A 27,445-nucleotide genomic window follows, 5' to 3' on the forward strand; every position below is an offset into this window, starting at 1 on the left:
TGACATTTATAAAAGTCTCAACTGCTTATCCCAGCACCTTCCACATTCTGTGGCTCTTTGAGAAAGGACTAATTAAGTGGAATTAAAATTGATGGAAAAAACATGTGACTCTTTATACAGACTCACTAGAAGTGGCTGTTTGCCCCTGAGACTGCAGAAGACCCTGTATCTCTGGCTCTGCTCTCACTCACCTGGATCTACTTTCCTCTCTCATGCAAACATATATTCTGCCTGAGTTAAGAGGTGAGGCCTGTGCATGTGAGGTCTCTAAGCCTTTGAAGCCATTCATGTCTGTTTCAAATTCGATTTCAGATACACCACTCACTCTGTTCCATCACATCTTTCCCAACCTTAAGGACCTGGTTCTAACTAGAACCCTGGAGATTCAGGCAGTGGTGACATCTCTATGTGTGTGTGTGTGTGTGTGTGTGTGTGTAATTAAATGTGTATACATGTAGAATTCAAATGAACACTACCTGAATAGTCAATGCACATATGTTTGGGTGTGTGCAGGGCACTGGTGACAAAAAGATGAAAGGATACATTTCTAGTCTCTCATACAGTAAAAGGTAATTCATGTGAAGGTGGGGCATTCATAATGCAGTGGGCACGTAGAAGAAGGCCCTTAGAACAAGCTTCACAGAGGAGCTATATTTTTGAGATGGATTATAGAGGCTGGGTAAATTTTGGGTGGTCAGGCAAATAAGAAAGGGAAGATGTTCTGAGAAGAGAGAAAAGCATGTACAAGGAAAGTGTGAGATAGTAGAATGTGCTCTGGAAGACACAGGTATTCTGAAGTCTGCACTGAGTGCGGGAGGAACACAGGAAGAGCTAGGTGAGAGTCATATAATGAAGGCCTCGGGCCATGCTATGGAGTTTATGCTTTATCACTGAGGCAGTGGGAAGTAAGTGAAACATTTCATGCTGGGGAAATGACATGGCCAGACGTGTCAGGCATCAAAGCTGAGGCATGTATGCTAAAAATAATCCAAATCAGAGGGAAGTAGGGTTCTTCTTCATCATTGGAAAAAAAATAATAAAGCTCTTACCTCAGCTTTGGGTAGAAATCTTTGCTTTTTCTCTGGAAATACAGCTTCATCTTCTCCTTTGTGGTTTCTGTGCTGGTACTTTCCTAATCTGGTCTTGCAAGCAAAGCTACCAGATGGCTCCCGTCCTGTGCACTGTCCGGGCATGCTTGCCTGTTGGGGCTGATGAATGAACTCCTCCCTTGTATGCGTGACCTCTGCATCACCACCTTTCCAACTGCAACTCTGGACTCTCTCAATCGAACCGTCATGCATGGAGACTTATGAGCCCCTTTGGGAGCAGACCACTTCTCCTAAATCACTTATCAGAGGCACTGAGAGTCCACTACTTAGTGGAACATTAGAAACAGTTTTAGTGTTTTGAACTATGACCTGAATAAGTTGTGATCACTCTGAAGTTGAGTCTTTCTCTTCTGCTCTTTGTTCCTTTTGCCCTCCAGTTTTCCTCTATTTCCATTGCTTTTACAAAATGGTTAGGTTGCAGGGACCTGGTCAGGAGTAAGTGAACCTTCCTGCTTGTTACAACTTTCTCTCCTAGGGAAGGTCCAGTGTTATGACCAAAGGGCTTGGTATCTCTGGACTCCCAAACAGTGAGCCCTGCACTGGGGCAGGTGGGGTCACTGGAAACCGTTCTCCCCATTTCCACCAGGTCCACCCAGTCCGCACCCATGGGCTTTCTGGATTCCTTCTGCCATTTGGATGCAAGGTTCTTGAGAGCATTGAAAGGAAGAGAGAAGCAGAAGGAAGAGGTGGAACTGCTAAGAAGAAGGAGAAGGATGCCAGAGGAGAGAGCTGGCATATAGGGGGAGGAGGAGAGACAGGAGAACTGAGAGGGGGGTGATCTAGGAGTGAGAAAGAAAAGGGCAAATAGATTAGGGAGAAATACACAGCATTGAAAGGACAAGGCAAAATGGGTCTCCCTTAGTCTGTCCTCTGGTGCTCAGAACGTCCCCACAGAGAGCCGTGCAGACTGCCGCGTAGAAGGAGCTGGTTACCTGCGATTTCAGCAACAGGAACAGGTGCTGTTTGCCTGCTGCTTTCTCCCCATGAGCCACACCCTTTGGCACTCAGTTGGTCACCAGGCTGAGAGCCCTGGTTCTGGGCGTTGTGGTTCACAAGGCAAAGCACTTGGGGTTTTTACAGTTTCCCCTGAGCCGAAGAATGTTCTCTGGTCCTTGGCCCTGTCCTTGCAGCTACTTTCCCAAAAACACTGGAGCAACTTAAAATAGCCATTCGTCTACTTTTTAACAGTTTTTAATTTACAGCAGGGGCATAAAGTCCATCTTGTGAGGCACCATGGGTTCTGTGTGACCAGGCTGCTGTGGAGCCGGGTGCCCTCCAGGAAGAGCGCCAGGCAGTGAGGGCTCTGTGGCAAAAGCTGAGAGCACGTGGGCTGCTCCAGGGTATTCCACCCGTTAGCAGTTGCTGTGGTATTTTGTAAATGACTCTTTTGGGATATAGGCAGGCTGGTACTTGGCTGGGGAGCACCGAGCTATGTCTCTTCTGACTGATCAGTGTCTGTGCAAGAGGATTAGTTACATATTCAGAATCTCACCCTCAGATGAAGGTGTAGGGCTGAACTTGGGCACAATCACATATCCTCCTTTTGGTTGAACTGGTATTTAGGATATGGGATGTCTTAACATCTGAGTTAAACCACAGCCCTCTCAGTGGGGAAGGAGTGCATGCCCCACCACCCTGTCCACCCACTTGCCCCCACACCACTCCTCACCCGGCCCAAGACCAGGAGTGAGGGATGAAACTGCCTGCTGGGAGTGCCCCTTGACTCCATGCCCCCTGCCCAGTTCACCGACTTCCCTGTCTTTCCCTGGAAGGCAAATGCTCCAAGTTCAGGCTCTGAATAGACAGAAGATTAAAAGCTTTTGAAGGCAAAAATAGGTTTTCAAAGCTGCCAGCAATGACCAAGGTTTCCCTCCACTACAGCATGGGTCCAAAACCCCGCCCAGCGCACATCTCCCAAATGTTTGGGAAACTCATTTCCTTTGTGCAGCAAGGCCTGTGCTGTCTCTGGGTCTCAGACGTGGATGCTCAGGAGCAAACAAGCATTGCTGGAGGGAGAAGGGAGGTGGCTTCTGTTCTGAGACACTGCAGAAATACAGGGGTGTGCCTGTTACTGGGACACTGCAGATGCACTGCCCGTCCAGCTCGGGGGCGGGGGGGCTGAGCATGCTGGGGGGCCAGCTCTAATTCCTCTGGGTTCTTTAGGAGTTTGGGCCACTAACTCAGCTGAAGGTTGAGATCCCTTGGGCTCCTGTGTGCCGAGGGTATCACGTGCTGGTTGCACTCACGCCATCTGGAAGCCATTAGCACCAAAATGGTCTCAGCCACTTGCTGTGCTGTCAGTGTTGCAGGAGGTGCAGCCCAGAGCAGCCCTGGTCCTAAGGCTGGGAGCCTTTGCTTCCTGTAGGATTTCAAGTGAAGCTTACCCTGTAGGCCATCATCAGATGCCCTTTTCTTCCCTCCCTCTCCTCCCCTTTTGGACCCCAAGAGCAATGACCCTTACAGGAGGATCTGGCATCTATCCTTGTTATACTCCTTGCCTTCTTTGTAGGTTTAAAGGGAAGAGGTACAGATAAGTTACTTTTTGAAAAGCCCCTAAGAAAGGAGTTGCATTCTACATGCTCTGCTGTGTACATTTTGTAAAATGGATTATCTTGGGAAAGCTGTCACAGGAAATCAAGACGCAAGCCTCTAGGAGCTCTATTTGCCTTACTCTGATGCTTGGAATAGGCCTGTGGATGAGGACACAGAGTCAGGGAAGGCTAAGCAGCTAATAAGAGAGACACTGGGTTCTAACTGAGGTATTCACAACCCCAAAGCCCACACTCTTTATGCTGTACAAACTCATGGCCCATTGAGGCCTAGGTAGGGTGGAAGACCCCAGAGGACAGAGGAGCAAAGGAGGAACAACCATCTGCAGTTCCTGCTAGATAGTCCAGTCATGGGTTTTTCTAAGGAAGCAAAATGATCTTTTAAAAGGAAACTCATGCAGTCTGTCCATTTCTTGCCAACTCCAGTATCGTGCAACCTGCCAAAAACAGCCAAACCTTGTTTTGGGTATGAAAGCAGCTGTTATAATAAACTCCTGTGCTCTACCTCTTTTTCCTGTTATGGTGGAATGGCTGTTTAAAGTACATGTCTCCAATACACAGATTTTCTGGGGTCATGAAAACATTTTTTAATTGGCAGGCTCTGTTACATTTTTTGGTGAAATTAGGAAGTAAACAGAATGCCACACGCCATTTCAGATACATGAATTCACATAAAGGACTCTGAATTCTGGAGATTTGATTCCTGGCCCCTTCCCCGTTAAGAGGAGCCTTCTCAGGTTTTGAGCTTATTCCAGAACAAATGGACTTCTGCCTCTCTTCTATCTTAGGACTTTCAGAGCAGAGTGAGGGAAATGAGTGCCCAGAATATAGAGTCAGACCAGGGTTTGAATCCTGGTTCTGGCAACTACAATTGTGTAATATCAAGGAAGTTCCTGTGAGCCTCAGTCTCCTAATCTGTAAAGTTGGGTAATAACTACTCACTGGAATTGTCATGACATTTTAAACAAAAATCAGTATAATAGCAAACATTCCCATAATTCTTATGTGCCATGTGCTGTTAGGTGTTTTACATGTATCAGCTTATTTTATTTTCTCAACGAGCCTGTGGGGTTGGTGCTGTGTAAGCCACATTCTAGCCCCTAGGGATGGCAGTAGTAAGTTCCACTGACAAAATCTCTCCCTGCATGAAACTCACATTCTTATTGAGGCAGGCCAGAACATGAGTGAAATAGTGTGTTCAGTGGTGATAAGTGCTAGGAAAAAAATAAGACAGGAAAGGAGGACAGATAATGGGAAGGCATGGCAGGGAGGGCTTTGCAATTTCAAAAGAATGATCTGGAAAAGATTCTCTGACACCTTGACATTTGAGTAAAGACCTGGAAAAAAGTGAGGGAGGGAGCCATGAGGATGCGCAGGGGACAGAGTCCTAGGCAGAGGAAACAGCAAGTGCAGAGGTCCTGTGGCAGTGTGTCTGGTGTGTTCAAGGTGCAGCAAGGAGACCAGTGTGGCTGGAGTGGAAGGAACAAAAAGGAGGGCAAATTAAGTCAGAAAGGCAAGGGTGGGGGGACCAGGTAGGGCCTCGTGGGCCTCAGCTCTCTGTCTCAGTGAGATGAGAAGCTACCAAAATTGCTGGAGCAGAGGAGGGACATGATCCAGATGAAGCCAGACATGTAGAAAGGACACTTACAGCTCGTTCACTACAGCAGCCACTCCTGCTGCCAGTTACCACAAGGACTGTTGCCAACTTTTCGAGACTAAGTAGGACATTTCTTAACAGGACATCTGGGCCTCCATTGTCAACACTGTACTTGTTGATTTTAACAACAGATGAACTTTCCCCAACTTCCCCTGTATCAGTGTCCAGCCTCCTCCTTTCTTCTGGATGATTCTGTCCTTTGCTGCGCCTCTGCTCTGGATCGCCTAGTTGAGGCTATTTGCTGCATAGAGATGGCTGTGGTCTACACTCCCTTTTCATGAAGTGTTGCAGTGTTGAGTTAGTTAGTGGGGCTGGGGGCTTACAGATAAATATTGTGTGGGTCAGGCAACCAAGGAAATCAATGGAGAGAAAGGGTGAGAGAGATGTTTGTCAATGGAATTGCCCCTGTATGTGACAGACCATCAGAGAACTTAGTAGCACCTATAAAGTCCTCTGGGAGAGGATTATGATATCTTCATATTTCCTGTGAGAGTTTTGAGCCTCAGGGCTATGGGATTTTTTCTGGAGCCCATGGATATCCAGATATCATGTCCAAATGTGTGTCTGTGCATTTTTGTGGGGAGAGATCACAGCTTTCCTGGTGCGTCCCTTGAATGGCTTCATCACAATGTCAGGTTGTATTTGTAACATTGGACATGCTAGTGCATTAACTTACGTGCAGGCTTAAGAAAATGTACACATTTCAAATAGGGGTTTAAAGAGCCATTTTAGTTTCCTAATATTAAGAACCTGTAATATCTATATTTGAAAATACAATTTCCTAAGAAAGAAGATAAATTATGGACTCTTAGAAGGCATGAAACGTATTTTTGAGGATGTCAAGGTATACTATCACTCAAGGTCTGTTTTGCCTCTTTACTCAGTGACTAAATCACCAGGAATTCACCCTCTGTATTAGATCATTTATTCTCATATGCTCCTCATTGCCTTTGAAACACCTCCAATTCTAGCAGTGCTTTACAGACACGCACCTGAGCCAAGTGGCTTAAAACAATCTAGCCTTCGATAATTGGAAGCCCTCAGGTCCCACGTGGAACAGGACCCACACGCAAGATGAGGTCCAAGCTCAGAAGGGGGAATAATAAAGAGAAGAACTTAGCAGGGCAGCATAGCGGCTTCACAGCAACACAAGGATAGAACTACCTGTTCTTAGCCACACTGGCACACACAGGCCTCTCCACACAGGAGGCAGTGTGGACCCTGGTGTATCTGCGGTTGCTGCCCATCTGCAGGTGCACCTGGAGCACCCCAAACAGAACTGGGTGTAGGGGGCACAGCTTCTTCTGGGCACTTGAGTTCTGCCACATGAGTCAGTCCCACCCAGTTCAGAGAAGCCCTCGCAGAGTTCTTAGCAGGGACTTCGAGAAGTCAGCAGAAGGATTTGCTGAGAATGACTGATCCCATGCCCCGGAATGCAAACCCTACGCAGTTTATGGTACATAATTATATACAATAAACTATAAAGGACATACAGTGGGTTTTGATATCAGGTTCCAGTTCCTCCTCTCTAAGGAACTGGTAAAAACCCTTCATCAGTGCGGCTAAGGAAATAGTTCTGGTCCTGTCTGAATCCATTGCCATGTGTTCACACTGCCTTTTCCCAACTGTTTAGTTTCACTGGAGATGTCAGTGTCAGACACATCAACACGCCCCTTATGTATTGATGGAGGAGGGAGAAAATGTGATAGAAACACTCAAAAATGGTAAACCCATGTTTGTAAGTAGATAAAATCAGCAATAAAAATTATTAGACAGGAGTCTGTTCACCCTTCAATTACACAGAAACTTCAATTTTCCATCAAGGAGGATATTTACAAAGAGGAAAAGTATGAAAATTGCCCTTGGTACCGATCTGGCCCCTGTCTACCTCTGCTGCCAGCATTTCCGTTTGTCCTGGTCACAGGAGAGCTGTGGGCTGTGCTCTCTCTAACTTGAATATATTCAAATATAAAAGGGACACTGAGGCATATTAAGAACTGTAAAAATTTATTTGAGTAAAACTTGATTCCAGTTGGGCGGCAGCAGACAAGACATAGTTAGGAGCAGTCCGCTGAAAGGAGCCAGGGGAAAGAGACAGAAGGTGGTGAAGCAAAAAAAGGAACTTACTTGATTAGCTATGGTTTAAAGCATGGTTGGCTGTTTGCGATTGGCTGTCCTTAGGGTTGATTTCATTGCCTTGAAGCATTTACAGGCTTAGCTTCAGTTTGTTTACATAGGCCCCCCCACCCCCCGGGACATTAGAGCCCCTTCAGTCTAATAACCTCCTGGCTTAATTAACTTAACAATACCAATCTCTTATTATCTTTTGCTCCAGAGCTATAGTCTCTCTCCTTAAAAGACAGGAAGAGGTTTATTTAACCTGTTGGGCCAAAGCCTTTTTCTGCTGGAAAATCAGACTAAAAAAATGGATCCGGTATTCATGAGGCATGAATACACTTCTTGTGTCACAATATTAAATGATTCCTTGGCAGAAAGTCATTTGAAGTACAGTTGACTCTTGAACAACACAGGATCAGGGCTGCCAGCCCCACACAGGCAAATCTCCACATATAACTTTTGACACACCCATAAATTAACTACTAATAGCCTGTCATTTAACAGAAGCCTTACCAATAAAATAAAGTAAATTAACACATATTTTGAATATGTTAGATACTGTGTTCTTACAGTAAAGTAAGCTAGAAAAAAGAAAATATCTTTTCAAATTGTTGCAGATCTCCAAAAAACATTTCAAATATATTTAGTAAAATAAAAAATCCAAGTATAAGTAGAACCATGCAGTTCAAACCCATGTTGTTCAAGGGTTAACTGTATACCTTGAATCATTAATTGTTCAATATTGTGTGAATTATATTGCCCAGTGTCAGTAAATAACACTTTCAGGTGTACCCTACAAAATGATTTAAGTAGGAAACTATTTTGCACCAACCTCTATACCAACTTTAGAGTTGAATAGTCTGCTCCCAGATGTGGCTTAGGGACTTCAGAACTGTGGCACTTGACTTAATAGAAATGAGACAGAAATAAAAATAAACAGTCAATTTGGTCTTTTCAATTTATTACTTACTTTTGTTTCATGAGGGTGTGTGGAAGGAGGAGAGTTGAGACTGGGAAAGAACTCTGAAATGCATTTACCAAAAAAGGCTTTCACTGTGTAGATGTAGCACCCCCTGTGGGGGCTGCTGACAAATGGAGCCACAGTGTCTGGTCCCCAGTTTTGGTGCCACGTGAAGGCACCTGGCCATGGCGGCAGGGATGAGGGGATGGGAGTCAAGGCCCCACCCTGCTCTGAGGACCAGATGCACAGACATAAAACCTTAGTAATGGCCATTGGGAAATACAGACCATTTTCACAGTGGAGGCTAGCTTGGTACTCATTTCTTAAACCTGACCTACTTGCTTGATTTCATGCTAGATACCGAAGTAATTTTACATTGACTGTTAATGCAGACATTCATTTCATGCTATAGTGTTCCCTTCACTGTCTAGAACCTGCCCTTCATTACTAACAGAAACAGCTATCTCTAGTGTCCCATGAGCAAAGCACAGACACTCCACCAGTGTCTCCCAGCTTGTTAGCCACAAATGACTCACGATAGGAACCTCCCTTATAGTCTGTTTCACAAGGCCTGCAGTTGCTTATTTTCACTTCCCTGTTACCACAGCTCTACCCCTTCTCCTGTTCTTTCTTGATAATCTTTGCTCTTCTCCTAAAAAAAAATTGTTTTTGTTTGTGTCCTTCTCTGTGATCCTTTGCATCTTACCTTAGGCCTGTACTGATGAAGCCTTTGGAAGGAGGGACCCTCCCAGAGTCCCTGGCTTTTCCAACCCCCTTGAATAAGCATTTCTCTTATATGATCGGTGCCCAGTTATGATGTGCAAGCAGCAGTGGAGACAGACAGATCTGTCCAAGGAGATTTACTCAAAGCCAAGGAGATTTATTTCCGTGCAATACTCCTGTAGATAAAATTTAGTAAATATACAATCACACAGTCATTCAGGGCTGTGTGCCCTAATAAATCAGTGCTTCTAATTTTATAAGCACTGTCATAACCACAGTTGTAAGTGGGATTTTTCCTTTTACTGTATTACATGTTCCTTTGCTTTACTAGGTGTTGTTTATTAGGTGTTGTTTCCCCTAAGTGCTGTGTAAAGTGATAGATGGTTTCAGGGCAACCAGTAGGTTGTATTTACAGGTGGTTGGTTGTCTTTACTAGGAAGGAACATTGCCTCGTAGCTGGAGCTGTTAAGTCCAGACTTCATTTTATTCCTCTTTTGGGAATGGACATTTTGTGAATCACTGAATCCTTCTTTTTCAGTTCCTCTTCAGGGCCATGCATAATGGAAAGGTAATGAAATAGTGCTGTCTTTGTGTTTGCAAGACAGTTCTGCTGGCTCATCATCAGTAGGACCTGAGCTTCAAGTAGGATTTTCCAGCAGAAGGGCTGAGAAGTTTCACTGCCCCATTCCAGAAGGGCTGTGCATGCCCGGAGTGCCCAGCTGAGTCCGTGCCTGACGTCCCATTGTGTGGTGACTGCTCAAGACAAGTAATTCTTAACTAGAGGGACCACAGGATGTTTTAAAGACTAGTAAGCAATGAACTCACACTGTACTCTGAACTGTATACAGTTTACTAGGAATTAATGTAAACAAATATATGCTGCAAATTAAAAATATATGAATAACTCCCTGGTGGGTGATCCTGAATCTAATTCCACATTCACTGGCATAGTGGAGAAAACCCTAAGCTAGGTGGATTGGACAGTGCTGTTAAGGACTTGTCCTGAGCCTTTCATTCTTTCACCTGTTTAACCAGTTTGCACCCTAATTAAGAGCTGTTTGACTATTTGCAAAATAAAATTCATTTCTTTGGGTATTAAACACAATTCAGTGATTTTACCCTAAGAATTTCATATCGTGTGAATTTTATGTATATAAATTATATATATATTATAATATATATATTATGTGATATATAAATTTTATTTATATGTGTGTGTATACACACACACACATACACACATCATATGAAAATATTTTCTATATCTCTGATCTCCACTGAATAATGGACCAGAGTTAATATAGACCTGATCAAACTTTGTAGTCCTGTGCTGTAAGAGGTCAAGCTCACAAGGTATTCTGCCTCCACTATTTGCAGTTTAGCTGGTACATTCCTAATGTTTTGCTGTTTCTGTCGCTGGGTCTGATTGTTGCTGCTGCAGATGTTTGTGCATCTCACTAAGGTTCAGAGGCTTCATGCTCCTTTGGACTCCTGGATTTTTTTCTGCCTAGCAGATGGGGCTTTAGTTCCTGTGTGATTTTAGGAGGCAAAGAGAATATCTTCCAGATTGAGGGTTTTCTTCCATAGTATCTTCCACTGTCGTGATTCCTTCATCAGAATCCAAACATTTCTTCTCCAGTCGCCTCTTTAGGCCAGTTCACCTGCACTCTACACTTCAGGTGGATGGCAGATCAGGCTGGTCCTTCTGTATGTCAGCTCCACATGAGGAGGAAATTTGCTTTCGGAATTTGGTCAGAGTGAAGTCAAACCTGTGTCATGGTATGAAGTTATAGACATGTGGGAATTGAACCCTAAATGCTATCAGATTTATTGGGAAGCTAAGATTACCTCCCACCAAAGAGTTTATGAACTTGAAATTTATAAATTCCCATGAAAGTTTTGAATTCAAAACATCTAGTGTGCACAAATATCACTAATAAGAATATATATAAGATCTCTGTAAGTTCAAGGGGGCAGAGAAGGAACAAAGGTCCAGTGTAATCTCCACCTGTCCAGTGATCCTGAGCTTCCCCAGTGATGTCTCCATATAGACAGAGCAGTTGTTTGACTTGTTTAGATGGGATGTGTCATTTCCAGGTGCAGTGGTGTGCTGGCAAATGCTTAATACACAGTTCTCCAGAATGCAAAAGCCCTTATTTGCAGTGTTCACTCATTTCCATGGTGTAAATGCTCTCAGCATAACCATTTTCAAGCTGCCAATGTAAAGCCATTAAATGTGGAGTTGCAGAGAGACGTAAACACTTGGTTCCCACCAGTCAGTGTAAACTAGCTCCAGCACACCCCTGAGAGATCCATGGGAAATTGTGACTTTGAATTTCAACTTTGAAATCCTGTTTTCAGAACATCTCTACAACCTGAAAAAAGTCACTGTGCATGTGTGTGTCTGTGTGCATGTACAAGTGTGTGTACTTTTCCATCTTTCTAGTTACTTTAGTTTTGAATAATTTTCTAAAGTTTTTTTACAGTAAATTTTTATTTGAAAAGTATCTTAAAATTATAATGCTACATGAGAGCAATTGTAGTGTCAATGAAATATAGTAGTCACACCAAAATGAGATAAATCAAAATTGCTTTAAAGACAGAAACACGCAGATGTTGTGCTGTGGTTGTGGGTGTGCAGGAACCAGTTGCTGGGAGCTGAGTCCAATGTGCAAGTGAGCAACAACCCCTGGTCTCTCATGGTATGACCCTCCTCCTTCCCGGGAGACCAGGAAGGTTCCCTGATACTTCTGGGCTCTGTGGGCTGCGGCTGGAGCAGCAGAACAAAAGGGCCACTTGGGGAAGGCTGGAGGTCGGACTTGATGTGGACCAGCATTTTCCTGTTGTGATCACTGTCTTAGCTCTTTGAGGATTCTCAGTCAGCATGGCTGCCCTCCAGCTTCCTTGGGCTCTTTTGTCATGGAAGAGGACTTCCTTTCAATAGTAGGAAGATTCTTCTCAATTTCTCTCCAGTGTCTTGTTCATGTCTTCAACCATCTTCCTGTAGGGCATGGGAATCTGAAATGTGGAGCTCATGTTTCTACACATGTTGGGAAGTTTCTTCTCAATTTCGAAGCAGTGTGTTTCCCCCTCAGACAATTTTCTCTGGAGTTGCATTACATGTTCTTGATGCAAATCAGGCAGAATTTGAAGTTTCAGCTGAAGCTGTCGAATCTCACCTCTCAGCTGTGAATTTTCACGCTGCAGAGATGCTTCCTCAGTTTGGAGACTTATTTGTTTTATATCTTCATTCATTTGCTTTTCTTCTCACAGTTGTCTGGATATTTATTGATGTTCCTCTTTAGGATTTTGCAGGGAGACGTTGAAGTTAGTATCATCAATGACAGCCTTCAGATCACCTTCTAAGGGATGGACAGGGTTGTCACCATCTCCTGTTTCCCTCTTTTGCTTCACCTCCCAGGTCACCTGATCCAACTGACAGGTCTAATGGGACCAGGCAAAGGGATGTTCTGCATCAGGTTTTCAGCCATTGACATTAATCAGCTGACGTCATCTTTCAGGACCTGCTCCACACATGCATTCGACTGCTCCAGAACTTTCTTCCTCCTTCTATTCCTGGACACTCTGCCTGCATCTCACAATTTCCTAGTTGAGCAATTCTAAATTTTCTGGAAAATGAGTGTTTTCATTCAAATTACCCATTATTCTCTTCTGAAGCTGTTCTCCATCCTTCTCTGATGCTCTTGAGATGGGACTTGGAAAACTGTAGGAGGCTGGCTCTTCAGTGCCTTTTCCAGAAAGCGGACAGTGTCCTGCAGGGACCATCTGCTCAGGTTCACATTCATTGCCAACAAGCACAAGGTATGTAGTGGGGGAGGACTGGCCTCCTCCCCAGGTGGCCTGAGGGCATCATCAGCTTGTGTCACTGGTCCAGTATTGTCACTGCAGTTTCCACAGACTTAATCCTGGGAAGAACACCTTCTCCCTAGCACCTTCACACTTGTTAAAATGTGTAGTCTCTTTATTATCAAAACCAACACTGAAGTACACACCAGAATCTCCCAGGAAAATACACAGAGACCTGGAGCATGTCTCCAACTTTCAGAAATCACCAGCACCCCACAGGTGTTCCAGGATCTTCTGGAAAGTGGATCTGGCAGCAGGCAGCAGGCCTTCCGTGGCTATGTGGGCCCCACGATTCTGCCTCTGAGTGCCAGTGTCCTGTGAGTCACAGCTGACCCCTTGAAGCCTTGCAGTGTTCCATCTCTAAGGTAAACAGGTGCCTGGTGGCCAGGGCAATTCAGTTAGGTTGGGGGAGGGGATGCTAGCCATGTTCTAGAAAACTGTTTTCCCTAACTTTGCTCTAAAATAGAAAGTGATCTCACTTATGCAGACATGGGGGGAAGTGGAAAGGTCTCCTGATTACAGCTTGGAGCTCAGATACTCTAGGCCCACCTGGCCCTATAGCAAACCTAGAAGGTCAAAACAGGGCCAGACTATGTCCTTTTTTGTGTATATGGGCAAGTCAGGGCAAAGTGGTGGGGCCCCATCCATTCCTGGGCAAGGCTCATTCACCTGACTTAAAAGTTTCCTTCTACTGGGATGCCTGATACTGCCACAGAGGCCCGAGCAGTCTCCCTCCCCTGAAGGTCCCTCTCTCCTTGTGTGTGGTCACCATGGGCATGCAGGTGCCAGGGACTAGAAGGTCTCCCCAAAGGTATTAATTAAGAGACCAAGATTAAAATCCTAACAACTCAGGAGAAATTAGTGAGAACTTGCAGGATCTTACAATTTTTGTCATGGATTTTTTGTAAGGCCAGCGTGTCCCTGTTCAGTTGAGGTATTCCTGAAAGGGAGTGGCCCTGCTATGGGGGGAGTAGAGTGACCCAGGCTCCTTCCTTCATGTGCTCCTCCAGCTACAGCCTATGTCTCCCTATATTTTTATTTGCAACTTTCTAAGGTTTGCTCTGCCAAGCCTACAGTTCACACCTAATAATGCTCATCATTCCCAATTTGACTATCATAAATCTTAAGCCTTTACTTTGGATTTTAGGTCATCAGTTCATCTCTGTTTTGACAGTGATTTCCTTTTTGTTTTGTTTTATTGTTCACCCATCCTCCACACCCCTCCCCCACTACGGCAACCACCAGTCTGTTCTCTGCGACTGAGTCTATTTCTGTTTTGTTTGTTCATTTGTTTTTTGGATTCCACATATAAGTGAAATCACATGGTATTTGTCTTTCTCTTCCTGGCTTATTTCACTGAGCATAATATCCTCGAGGTCCATCCATGTTGTCACAAATGGCAAGATTTCATTCTTTTTTATGGCTGAGCAATATTCCATTGTGTATTTATGCAACGTTGTCTTTATCCCTTCATCTGTTAATGGATACTTAGGTTGCTTCCATATTTTATCTATTCAATGCTATGATAAACATAGGAGTACATATATCTTTTCAGATGAATGACTCTATTTTCTTTGGGTAAATTCCCAGAAGTGGAATTGCTGGGTTATATGCTATTTCTACGTTTAGTTTTTTGAGAATCCTCCATACTGCTTTCCATAGTGGCTGCACCATTTGCAATCCCACCAACAACATACAAGGTTTTTTTTTTTCTCCACATCCTCACCAACATTTGATATTTCTTGTCTTGTTGATATTAGCCAATCTGACAGGTGTGAGGTGATATGTCATTGTGGTTTGGATTTGCATTTCCCTGATGATTAGTGATGTTCAACATCTTTTCATGTGCCTGTTGGTCACCTGTATGTCTTCTTTGGAAAAACGTCTATTCAGATCCTCTGCCCATTTTTTAATTGGGTTATTTGTGGGGAGGGGGGTGGTTAGTGTTGAGTTGTATGAATTCTTTCTAGTTCAGATATTAACCTGTAATTAGATATATCATTTGCAAATGTATTCTCCCATATAGTAGGTTGCCTTTTCATTTTGTTGATAGATTCCTTTGCTGTGCAGAACTTTTTTAGTTTGATGTAGTCTCATTTGTTTACTTTGCTTTTGTTTCCCTTGCCTGGGTAGACATATCCAGAAAAAAGTTACTAATGTTCATGTTTAAGAGTTAACTGCCTGCATTTTCTTCTAGAAGTTTGGTTTCAGGTCTTGAATCTACGTATTTAATTCATTTGGAGTATTTTTGTGTATGGTTTAAGACAGTGATCCAGTTTCATTCTTTCTTTCTAAACTTAACTGTCATTTAAGAACTCTGTACAAAGACATGGAAAATTTAGTAAGCACACATTTTCCTGTTTACCTTACATTCAATTATAATTCTCTGCATGCCTTCTAACATTTTTGTGTAGTGGTTTTTTTTATTTATTTTCCAGTTTCATTCCTTTGACTTCTACAACTACACCTGTCAGCCCCATGAAAACATTTCTTCCTTTCTTTGTACTTGCCTGTTTTAACAACAAGCAAGACTAACAAGCTGGTTAATGAGATGTTCTTCCTGGACTCTGGGGACCTCAGTCCCCTCACTACTGGGCCACTAATTTGTAAAAATAGATCTCTCCCATCTCTCTCATAATTTATTTGCCAGCTTTTCTTCATTTGGGTCATTTCCAGCCAATAGACCATTTCTCATTAAGGTTTAGAACTGAGGCTACATTCTCTCTGTCTTGGCTTACTTTTGCCATAATTTAAGTGTCCTCAACCATAATCTTCACCTGAAGAAAGTAAAAAACACATGTCCCTAAAAGAATGAGAATGTCTGCCGGGCTGATTGATATTTTCATTTACATTGAGGCCTCCCTTGTTTTTCCTCTCAAAATACTAGTTCTGTTGTTTTAAAAAAATGAAGTAGGTCTGTGAGAGAGTGGATTTGGCCCTTTCCTTTGCCAGCGCCTGTTGGACAGCATGATTTTCACATGCCTGACACCAACGCGCGGACAGACAGCAGGTACGCTGTCATTAACTGAGACTTGCCCCCCAGCTCAGCAGGGTTCCCGTCATCTCTATATTGTCAATAACATGTTTCAAAGTAACAACAGTCAAAGCAAATGTTGGGTTGTGGGTTGGCTTTTCCCATCTCTGCCCTATCAGATCAAGTTTTCCAAGTGCTGAGGGACACAAAATGCAGAAACGCTGCTGTGCTCCTTTGGATCTTGGGGTTCATTTGGGCCTGGGGCAGGGGCTAAAGGAATGCTTTGCTTACCTTCAAATCCAAATGCCACTGCACTCCCACCTCCAGAGGTGAAAAGAAAACTCCTCCTTTCAAGTCTGGGGTCCTGGTGGTTTGGGAGGAAGGTGTTCTGAGGGGCTGTGTGTTCACCGTCAGGCCCCTGAGCTGAATGCCTCTCCCTGGACATCTACACTGTGGCCCCGAGGACACTGAGATTAGCATGTCACTCATCACTTACAAGGCTGGACACAAAGGAGGGCAAGAAGGTGTGAAATGCCCTGCACCAGAATGCTGGTGAAGCATGCTGCTTCCAGTCTATAGGAGGTAGATTCACTGAGCAAGTGATAAGCTACTTTCCCACCATCAGGATCTGCATGCCAGCTGCGTGCTTGTCAAACTTCATGACAGGCAGAGTGCTGGCAAGCATGGTTTATTTGGAGACATCCAAAAGCAATACTGCGGGAAAGAAAAAACCCATACCTACAGGAGGTGGGGGCTGGGAAGATGGCATGTCAATTATTTGAAAAACATAAAGATGAGCACAGATTTATGCAATGGGAACTACATAGGTGCTGAAAGGATTCTGGCCCGGCTGGGCTTGGGCAAGGCTAGTTAGAAAAGTATTTATTGAGGAGGAAATTTGTGAGTCAGGTTTTTAAATAAGTCATTTGGCAGAGGGAAAGAGTGTTGTGGGGAGGAGGGCAAATTTCAAGACGTGGAGAAAAAAGGCAGACCTTTGCGGGGGCACGCTGCAGTCCACTCACATGCCCTGTGCTCTGGGCCACACTCCTCTGAGCTCATGCTCAAATGTTAACTCTGTGAAGCTTTCTCTCACCACTCTGTTCAAAGCTGCCATCCACCCCCTCTACTACATGCCCTTTGACACTCCCCCCACCACCACCCCCCATGCCTTGTTTTTCTCTGTGGCATTTACCACCTTCTGACATATTAAAATATCCTCCCACTGGAGTAGAAGCCCAGTAAGGGCAGAGACTGTCGTCTGTTCTGTTCGTCATTATACCCAGTGCCTGGTACATAGTAGGTGTTCCATACTTATTTCTTGAATAAATGAATAAATGGGGTATAGTTAGAAAGAAGCACGGGAAACTGGGCAGTGTCTTAGGGTCTTAGGGTCTACCTTAGGAGAGTCTGGCAGAGAATCTGGAAGCCTGAGTCCTAAAGCCAGGGGAGCCTGTGTGTGAGGAGCACAGACGGGGCACTTCACGGAGCTGAGGTTTCCTTACTGGTACGATGGATGTTGGCTAAGAGGACATCAGATGCTCCTTCTGGCCCTGAAGTTCCAAGAACCTGCATGGTCAGAGGATGCTAGCTGGTGAGCACCTTGGAATCTACGTTGAGGCACCTGGAGCTGTCACTGTGGCAATGGAGAATTACTGTGGATTTCTGAACCATGGAGTCAAGCTGGTACTTGTAAAAACAATTGGTTTTGCAAGTGTTCTCCAGACGGGATTCTTTTTTTTCTTAAGGGGGTTAAGAGGCTAGAGATAAATTAATTTTTATCACCATTTAATACATCTTTCTTTCACCTCCTTCCTTTCCTAACTTATCTCACCCAACTCCTGCAGGCTTGAACCACCCGCAATTGTTTGGGTCCAGAGATGAATGAGCCATTAGAGACTTGCTCTTAAGGCTCTGATTTCAGTGTACTGGAACTTCAAAAGGGAACTCAATAGGGGCAACCAACTTGCTTTGGTTTCAGGCTTAAGCTCAGCAAGACCCTTGCAGTCTCAGAGTTTCTCAATTTTCATCATTCAAAGTTCATCAAAATTTCACTTGCCTTGAAATTATAAAGTTACCTACTCTCTCTGGCCCACCCCATTCCAAAAATTCTACCACCACTGGGGGATGATTCCCCTGAAGAGCTAACAGATCTTACTACCCAACCTCCAAGGCCATCCTGACCTCTCACAGAGATAATGAGCATTTATTTAGGGAGGATTAACTTGCTGCTCAAGTATGTCACCATAGAATAGTAAGCAAGAAATTATAGCCTGCAGAAGCCTTACACTTGTAGTGGCTAACTTACTGGAAACTAAATTTTACTGCTCACTTCTGAGAAAGGTTTATCAATCAAAATGTGAAAGGATGTTTCTGCACCTCTTTATTTTGACAGAATACTTCTACAAGCCTAACCTGTCAGCTTTCTACAGTTTATCTTGTTAGGTATCCGTAATCTTGCTTAGTTTTGCTTTCCACTCTGTAAGTCAAGAAGTTTGGAGAAGCAGCGTGTGCTAAGTCCTGGTTCAGTTCCCAGCTCAGCCACTCACTGGCTTGGGTACTCGACCTTTTTGATGCCCACTTTTCTAAATCTATAAAATTAGAGTCAGAATTTCTACTTTGCGGGATTATTAAATTGATTATAAGTTATGAGGTGGGGGGGGTGCTGTGACAGGTCCTCAGTGGGGGCAGCTCCTTAGCAATTCCTCCAGTTCCTCTTTGCATTCACAAGAGCAAACTCTCACCCACTAAACAAATGTCCAGTGGCTTCTACTGAATACCTGTGCAGTGTTAAGTGTCTGGCTCAATTATACAGCAGACTCAGATGGCCTGAGCTGGAACTGTATTTTCATGGATGCTTCTAATTCAAAGACGCAGTGTTGAACCACAGAAGGACATTGTTTCGTAGTATCAGATAGTGAAGTAGTCAGGGCTTCTGAAATGCATCATCAGGATTGTTGGCAGTTCACTCTGTGCCCATAGAATGAAATGAGCGGGAACAGAGCCAAGAGGAAGGGGGCCAGCTAGGAGAGAGAAATGGAAGGCAAGGGATGGCTGAGCTCCCCGGTGAGAAAGGAGTCCTCTCCTCAGAATTGAAAGCATTTGTGTACAGTTCATATAGTAAATGATTTCTTATAAAAACCACAAGGAGAAAATAATGGCATTCTTTTGAGAAACTATATATTCTGGCAGACACTATATATTGTGAGTGGCACCACTGCATCTGACTTTTGCCTACAACAATTGTTTGTTAGTAGGCAGGGCATAAATTATAAGTTTTAAAGCAAATAATACATACTCCTTTTTAACATTAAAACCAAAGCAGAACCAACTGCCATTTAGATATATAATATACAAAAATATTTTAATGGAAAAAAGGCTATGCTGTTGTTAAATCTGCAGAATATCAGTATACGCTCAGACCAAATGCTAAAGATTTCAAACTTTTAAAACTTTCTTCAGAATAATTTTTCTGGTTTGAATACAGAGATGCTATTAGGTTTTGTTTATTTTTCACAGAAAATTATTTCATTTCCAATTCTTTTCTTGCTTCCATTTTAATAATTCTCCACATCACTTAGGAAATTTGGCATAATAAGGTGTCCACGGCTGGAATTTGTATTTGGGAAACTAAATTACTCACAAATAAAAAAAAAAATTTCTACTAACGAAATCCATATCCCGTCATTTAATAAATGGCTTTTATGCATTCGACTTTAGTTTTGGTGATATTGCATAACACCCAAATAACTAACCAGGACATTAACTCTGTTTTTGTTGCTTTTGAGGGCATTTTAATTATCGGAATTTATTTGAATTATCCATTTTACTGTTAGAGTCAAATCATTCTCATGAGTTTATGGGAATATATGCCACCAGGCAGTAGATTAATAACTATAAAAAAAACACATGAAAAGGTCACTAAGTCTCAGATCAAAACCTGTGGTTTTCTAGATTTTGCAATCCACCAGCTTTTTGGAGCTTCTCTTTGGTAACATGATCTTTATGGCCTCCCCACTGAGCTCTAAACACGTGTGATAATTAAGACAGCCCAGAAGTGCCCTACTCGCCCACAGTGCCAGCCTTCACCTACCAGGGAAGGGGAATGATCATCATGTGTCCATTTTAACAGACAAGCCCTCCTTTACTGATGGCAGAAAAATATGATAGGGTTAAGGAAACTCTGTTCTCCAAAAGATCAGAAAAACAGACTGGATTGGAACACGGACCACAGTACTTGGGAGGGCTTTTTATGCAGAACCACAGCAGAAAGGAATTCTCGGCTGGTGAATTCTTCTGGCCCTTTGCACTGTCATTCCTGCAGTGGTTCAGTTATTCTCTCCAACCAGCTAACCACCACCCCCCCACCACCACCACCGATCAGTGGCCCCACTGGACACGCACTCCTCTGACTTGAAACATGTGTTATTGGAAACAGGGCAGTGCAGGGAACTTGGAGTTTGGGCTCTGGGGACCAAATTGTCAGCCTATTCTGAACTTCCGTGGCATACTCCAGGAGTTAGCCAGAGAGATTCTGGCTTCCAAACATTTTTTTATATAATAAAGACTTGGACACTGGAAAATACATTCAGAACATAAGCCAAGAATGAATTTCCATGGGAGACAGTTTACGAAGGATAACCAATGGAGAGGCATGGATCCTTCAGGCACATTCTGCCTGTGGCCTGCTGAATTACAAATTTGCTATTTTGGCTGGTTTGTTGATAAGCTGGATCACCTGGTGCTAAGGGGCAAAACTGCCTCACTTCCTCCACTAGACTCTCAGTCTGCAGAGATTCCCTTGCGTTCCTACCACCTGCCCCCTCCAATGGGAACAAAGTCCCCAGTCTCTGGAAAGTAATGCTAAGTAAACAGTCAGTGCAAAGTCTGGTAACAGAGGGATATCTTTCTTGAATGTTTTTTGTGACCATCTAGGTTCAAGGAGGGGGTCCCCCTGCTCCGTGAGCCAGCAGGGCTTCTTTGTAGTAGGCATCTGTATGTTTGGCCAGATGTCCTCCCAGCGGAGGGCAGAGAGGGAAAGATAAAACAGAATTCTTATTAAAAATAAGTCTCAGGGGGGAGAAAAAACAAGACGGAGAAAGTGTGTCAAGTGGAAGGGGAGGCCGGGCGGTGCCATCTGATATTGATTAAGTGCTGATACAGTCAGCAATGAGAAATGCACGTTGTTTGGAAGTGATCCTGCTCTTTAGAGTATGAACCAGTGGCAGCGGTCTGGGAGCAGATCTGCACGAATGCCACACAGACAGGATGTCCGGTGGTGGACACAGCACTAGCACACATGGCCAGGACGGGAGGGAGGCCCCTGCCCTGGGAGTCAGCGCACATGGCTTCTGATTCTGCTTTCCCTCACCAGCTGCACTGTCCCATCAGTGACCCAGTGATGCCCGACCAGATGACCTCTAGGCAGCCTTCGAGCCCCAGACTCTGTTATCTTCTGTAATCTCCCCTCTGACCAAATCTTTCAAGCCTTTCCCAATGGAATGCAAGAAATAGTCCTGGCAAGACATAAAGAGCTCACCTACCACAGTCCTAAAATCCAAAAGGAAGGCAACCCCCAACAGCCATAAAAGTGTCATCCAGTCTTTCCATAGCAGGTCAGTCCAGCACCCCCGTGTCTGTCCTCTTTCTGTGTTTTACAGTTGCCAGCAAAACAGGTTCATTGTTTCTGCACATGGGATGTGGCTTGTTTGTGGGACTACCTATAGTTCCCCCTCCCCCAGTTCCAAAAATACTTTCACTCCAACTGGATGTGAAGGGTCTTTTTTCATATTAAGCTGCCAGATTGCAGGGCTGTGTGTGTGCATGCCTGTGCGTGTTCATCCCTTAGTTAAGGGTGAGCTCTTGAAGGATTGTTTGTCTTTGTTTTTTTCCATTGTGGCCACATCATGAGGACAGCAGTATTTCAGAACAGGCTGAGGTTGGATTCTGGTGAAAATGGAAGAAGAAGCTTCCATGAGATTGACACATCTCACAGGATAGTGGAGGGGAAATGGAGAGGAAGGAATAGCCAGAGGGGGGCACCGTGGCTTGAGGAGAGGTCATGGCAATAGAACTCATATAGACCTAGGTTTGGATCCTGGCTATGATTTCTGTGGGATGTCATTGCAGCTCTCACTACCTTACCTCTTTGAAGGGTGATTGTATCATTAAAGATAGTACCCCACTCAGAACTTGGTACCATGGAGGCAGTAAATGAACACACGTAAACTGCAGATGAGATGATCACCATAAAAATATTCCACAGGAAGTTTCACAGGGCCTGGTGACCAGTTGAATCAGAGAATAAGTACAGGAAAATACATGAGAGTATCTTTGAGTTTAACCACCTTGGGGGTTGGGGAGCAGTAGTATTTAGGTTGATGGAAATTAGAGGGTCAAGTGGAAGGTGGAGATCTGCTCTGGCAGGGCTAGTGCTGAGGTCGGTTTTGGACGGAAGAGGGGTCACTGAGACATCCAGGTGGCAATTAAAGGAGGATGGAAAGGAAAAGGAGTAAAAGAAATGGGAAAGCTGTGATGCAAAGCATCTGACTCACGCTAGGTCTGTTTGCTCAATGAGTCTGATTTTAAGCTTCACCTTCAAAGCTGTGCGTAACCAAAGGCTGGTCCAGCATGACCATCTGCTAAAATAAACCTTAGCTCAGAATGTGTTTCTCTGACTAAGCATCCTCTGGACTTTGTTTCTTAGCTCCTGCCTCAGACCTACTGAATTAGAATCTGTATTTCAACAATGCAACTCAAAAGCACTTTATGGATTGAGAAGCACCATCCTAAAGCATGGTGGCCAGACAGCGGCTGAAGCGGACTTGGGGACTTGTTAGAAATCCACATTGTCTGGTGCCTTCTCAGGCCTCCTGAATTAGAAAGGCTGTATTTTAATGAGCCTCTCGAGTGAGTCTGATGCACCCCAGACTTTGAGATTCACTATTCTAAGTCATGGAACAGATTGAACCCCCTCACCTCAGGTCTGTAGCCCAGAACACCAGAGGGATTGGTTGAACCCTGAAAGTTGAATGTAAGTCTGTTTGATGCTGTTTCTCTCATCATTTTTAATTAAACACAGCTGAAGAAGTCTTCACTACAGAAGGGCACAATGCATAAAATTACAAACCGAAGAAGAGAAATTTGGCTGTGGTTTAATCTTCACGACTTACCCATCAAAAGTTATTGAGCATAATTATCAGAGATCAGTCCTTTATGTGCCCTGCTCCTGCGGGACATTATTAGACACACACTGAAAAGCAGAATCTCCCAGTACTCCTTACAACGTGATTTTCACAGTAACATGTCCAGGTTGTGTCTTCTGTGCTTCTCATCAATCTGATGGAAAGTTCCCTTTTTTATGGGTTAGTTTCTGGAGCCACTTGCAGAAGTGGTGGTGGTTTACCACTTAACACTAGAATGTTTTTCAAAAAGTTGCAGTGTGAGCAGTAAAGATTTATATCCTCTCAACAAAAATGTCTGGTTTTTCTAGTTGTTATTCAGGTCACTGTGATAACTTAAATAAAAGCTAGTGTCTGTTTTCTGTATACATGTGATGTACAAAAATGGTTATATATTGAGAAATTTAATCATAAGATTACCTATATTTTCTGCTATAGGTTATAGTGCATTATAGGCAGTGACATGCTGATAAACCTTTTTTGGAGGGTGAAGAGGTTTGCCGATTTCCATGGTGTAAATTCTCCCTCCAGGGCTGATTTCCAGCTACCAACTATTTAACAATCAGCTCCCAAAATTCCTACAAACTGAACAATCTTGCAAGCAAGTAGGAGCTAGCTGGAGCTCACTACTGAGACAAGTATTAAGGGACAAGTCACAATTTGTGGGGGGGTTGGTTGTGTTTGGGTTACTATATAGGTCCAATAATGACTGAAACAAGTAGATTTGAGTGTTTTAAATCTTTTGTCAGGTAGAGCTTTTTATTGAAATTAGAATCATAATTATAACAGAATTTGATTTGAAATTTTTCTAGGAGACAAAGTTATGTTCTTTTTTCAGGTCATATTAGATACAACAACATATTAAAGTACAACAAGGTTAGTGGTAATATTTAAAGGATGTGTGTGTATAAATATGTTTAATTTAAAAATACCACTCATCCTATAATAAGGCTTGTGTAAAACCTATTCTTAGTCATGGTATTTGAACCAAAATGCAAAAAGATAGTCTTGAAATGATGTTTTTGGTTACTGTTATTAAAATTTGACTTCTCCTACAGGTATTCAGGAAGGAACACAATGTACCAAATGTAAAAATAACTGGGCACTGAAGTTTTCTATCATATTATTATACATTTTGTGTGCCTTGCTAACAATCACAGTAGCCATTTTGGGATACAAAGGTAAGTACTCTTTTCTTTTTCCTTTCAACCACCACCTTTCCCTGTATTATTTTAAGCATGGAAAAAACCCATGCTTGCAGCACAAAGTATTTCATTGATACAACTCAGATGCAAAATTAGGCAACATCCTAAGTGCCATCATTGTGGCTTGAGTGTCTTCTACCTATGGGATCGAAAATAGCAATTCCTTCTGCCTCATTTCAGTAATGATAATGGTCTTCAGCAATAGGAATGGTCCTCTATGAGTTATAAAGAATTTTCCTCTTTGTTGGTTTTTCCTATTTCCAGCTATTTCCCCTTCCTTGACCTTTTTTTGTCATGTCTCTGAGAGACCCTATGGAAACCCTCGAGTCAGCACATAGGAAAACTATACTGACAGAGCGTAAGCCAAACCCACGATCTCCAAGATATGCCTTACTTCCCCCAGGGACTGGCCACCTGATTCCCTTTTTTCTCTTTAGCACAGTTATGTGGCCACTGTTGTTTATACAGCTCCACAAAAATATTGCCCTGTGTAAAAATTAAACAGAGGCAACACTGCCACTTCAACTACGTTTCATGGGACGTTAAGTGTTCTTTCAGCATGTCTGGTTTAAGGTCAGTGGAGGATTTTTTTACCTGAATAATCCAGGATTCCAGACAGAGTGGGTTCCCCCCTCCCCTCACCCCCATTCCAGACACCACAGGTAGAAGGTGTCATGATTCAGAATCATGAGCCACATAAACTCTTTTATAGGAAATAGCTATGAAAGCCTTCCCATCACAGACAGGTGAGACAAACATTCATCTGGTTTTAGCCAGAGGCAGACGTGGGGTCTGCTGACCTTCAAAACCTTCACTCAGCAGCCGTCTCAGCTGCCTTCCCTCAGAACTGACAGATTAGCAGTGGACACGTTCCCCTCTCTATTCCTTGGCCCGTAGACTTGACCTGGGGAGAGAGAGAGACAAAGTGAGTCCCTTGATGGGTAAGCCCCCTTAACTCTCTCCCAGTGTCCCATGGCTTCCTGAGGGAACTGTCCTGGAATGAGAACGGGCTTTTAGAGCCAGACAGTCTTAAGTTCATTCTTGATTCTGCCATTGTAACACAATTGTGATGTACCAAGTGCCAAGCTTCAGGCTAAGTCATCTGAGTGGCTGTGTTTGTGATTTACACACAGTGTAAATCATAACCTCTTAGGAATTTCTGATTTCTTATCTGTAAAATGACAATAATAATGCCACTTCTCAAAGTAACTGGGGTGAGCAAAGACGATGTACTTGAACTCCTGTCCTGTAGCTGGACCCAGTAGATGGTGGCTGTGCCACTGTGTTCCTTGCTTCTTCATAACTGTCATTTATACAGCTCTATCTATCAGGATGGAAGAACATGTTAAAAATACAAGATATAGCTGAGGCTTAAGTCCCATCTCTAAGGCCAAATACATGGAAAATGATGTGCATCCTGTAGTGTGTCTACTGATGAACTTGAGCAGTGGAAACTTGGAAAATTACCAGGTCATTTTATCCATCTGTGGTGAGTTAATCTAACCATGGATTAACAGAGTAACTGTTAAGAAAGGCCGTTAAATTGTGGTGAGATCTGGACAGAGAGTGAGAGAGAACCTAGTAGAGAGAAAGAGGGTTCTTTATGGCCCGGGTGATTCAGACTGGCTCTCCTCCTTTACTGGGTTCCTGTAGTTATTACTCTCTTCTCCATGACCTTTCCCAGCAAGCCCAGATAAAGGAGAAGCTTAAAATTAACAGTCTTAAAAGTACCCTTAGGGCTTAGTACTGTGTGATATCATGAAAATAAACACTACTGAAAGAGGAAAGTTGGAAGAGCATACTTCCATATGGTAATTTTTACCTTTGCAGGAGTATAAGGTCTAAGATGAAGTACAGCATGGAGAAAATAACCAGCAATATTGTAAAACCTTGGTGTGCTAACAGGCTAATTACACTTAACCATGATGTGCAGGTACTAATGTGCATAATTACTGAGTCACCATGTTGTACATCTGAAACCAATATAATATTGTATATCAACTATAGTCCTATTAAAAAATAAAGTGTTCTTCATATTGAAAAATAACAGAAGGGCTAGGATAGTTATGCCTTCAGCCTGACACAGAAAGATCCAGAAGAGAGGGGGATTTTTCTTTTTCTTTCTAGTATAGATATTTCCTCCATTTTTATGACACTGGGAAGCCTTTCTCAGCTCTGGACAGTGTTGTGTGTGCCAGTCCATTTGCCTGGAACGCCTTTACTCTGCTTCCCACCTGCATGACTCCTGTCCCTCTGTGGCTCACTTAGTCACGGGTCCTGCCAGAAGCCTCTGAAGGCTGAGCTAGGTGCCCTCCTGATGGTTCCCAGAGTTTCCTTTACTTATTCTTAGTCCCTGTCACACCATATTGTCACAGCCAGTAGGCTTGTCTGTCTCCCTACCCAAATGATAAGCTCCATGAGGACAAGAGCCTACTATCTTTTATTTGTTTTTATCTCCCACTAGCACCTAGGCTCATGGTACTTAATAGGTACCCAAGAAAGTTTACAGAATAAAGTAATGACTGTATAGATGGCTGGAATTGTGGTTTAGGGCTGACGTGTAATCAGCCAATGTCCAGGTGCCTCTAAGCCAGTCTACACTTGGGATTGCTATAAGGCGAAGCTCTACCTGGAAACCTAGCTTCCTGCCGGTGGGCTTGGCCTGTGCCCTGGGCATAATCCCACCAGGATGAGGGGAGGAGAGATGGGAACAGTGCAAGTGGAAGCAAGATGGTGGTCTTGCCCCTCTCTGCCCCTCCTTCAAGGCCCCATCCCTCAGGCCTCTACTGACAAAGTAAGGTAATAACAACATGCAGTTTGGTTTCTAAACATGGTCTTAGTGAACTAAAATGTTGATACTTTCCTGGTGTGTTTTCTCTTTACTTGTGCAATGATTCCTGCCTGGCTGGTAGGACTTCAGTGGCCTCACACTGTAAGATGCAGAGAGATAAAACCCCATTCTCCCTTCACACATCTCTCTTTGAAGTCTAGAGGGACCCTCCCCATTAGAAAAAAGGAAAGATCAGGAATAGCCAGCAAAAGATGTTTCCATGAAGGAGAAGTTGAAAGGAAATAAAACAGAAACTCCTTATTTATAATAGTTA

At 43.5% G+C, this 27,445-nt stretch overlaps 1 protein-coding gene across 2 annotated transcripts in view; it reads left to right on the plus strand.

The window, feature by feature from the left end:
• COLEC12 (collectin subfamily member 12) overlaps positions 1 to 27,445 on the plus strand; it is a 209,531-nt gene that overhangs the window by 134,461 nt on the left and 47,625 nt on the right. For both annotated transcript variants that reach the window (XM_017671324.3, XM_073212870.1), the window contains one exon: positions 24,195 to 24,317. In XM_017671324.3, the coding sequence (XP_017526813.1) occupies positions 24,195 to 24,317 (123 nt within the window). The remainder of the gene's footprint in view (positions 1 to 24,194; positions 24,318 to 27,445) is intronic.

This window comes from Manis javanica, chromosome 9 (assembly GCF_040802235.1).
Source record: "Manis javanica isolate MJ-LG chromosome 9, MJ_LKY, whole genome shotgun sequence".
Classification (NCBI taxonomy): Eukaryota; Metazoa; Chordata; class Mammalia; order Pholidota; family Manidae; genus Manis; species Manis javanica.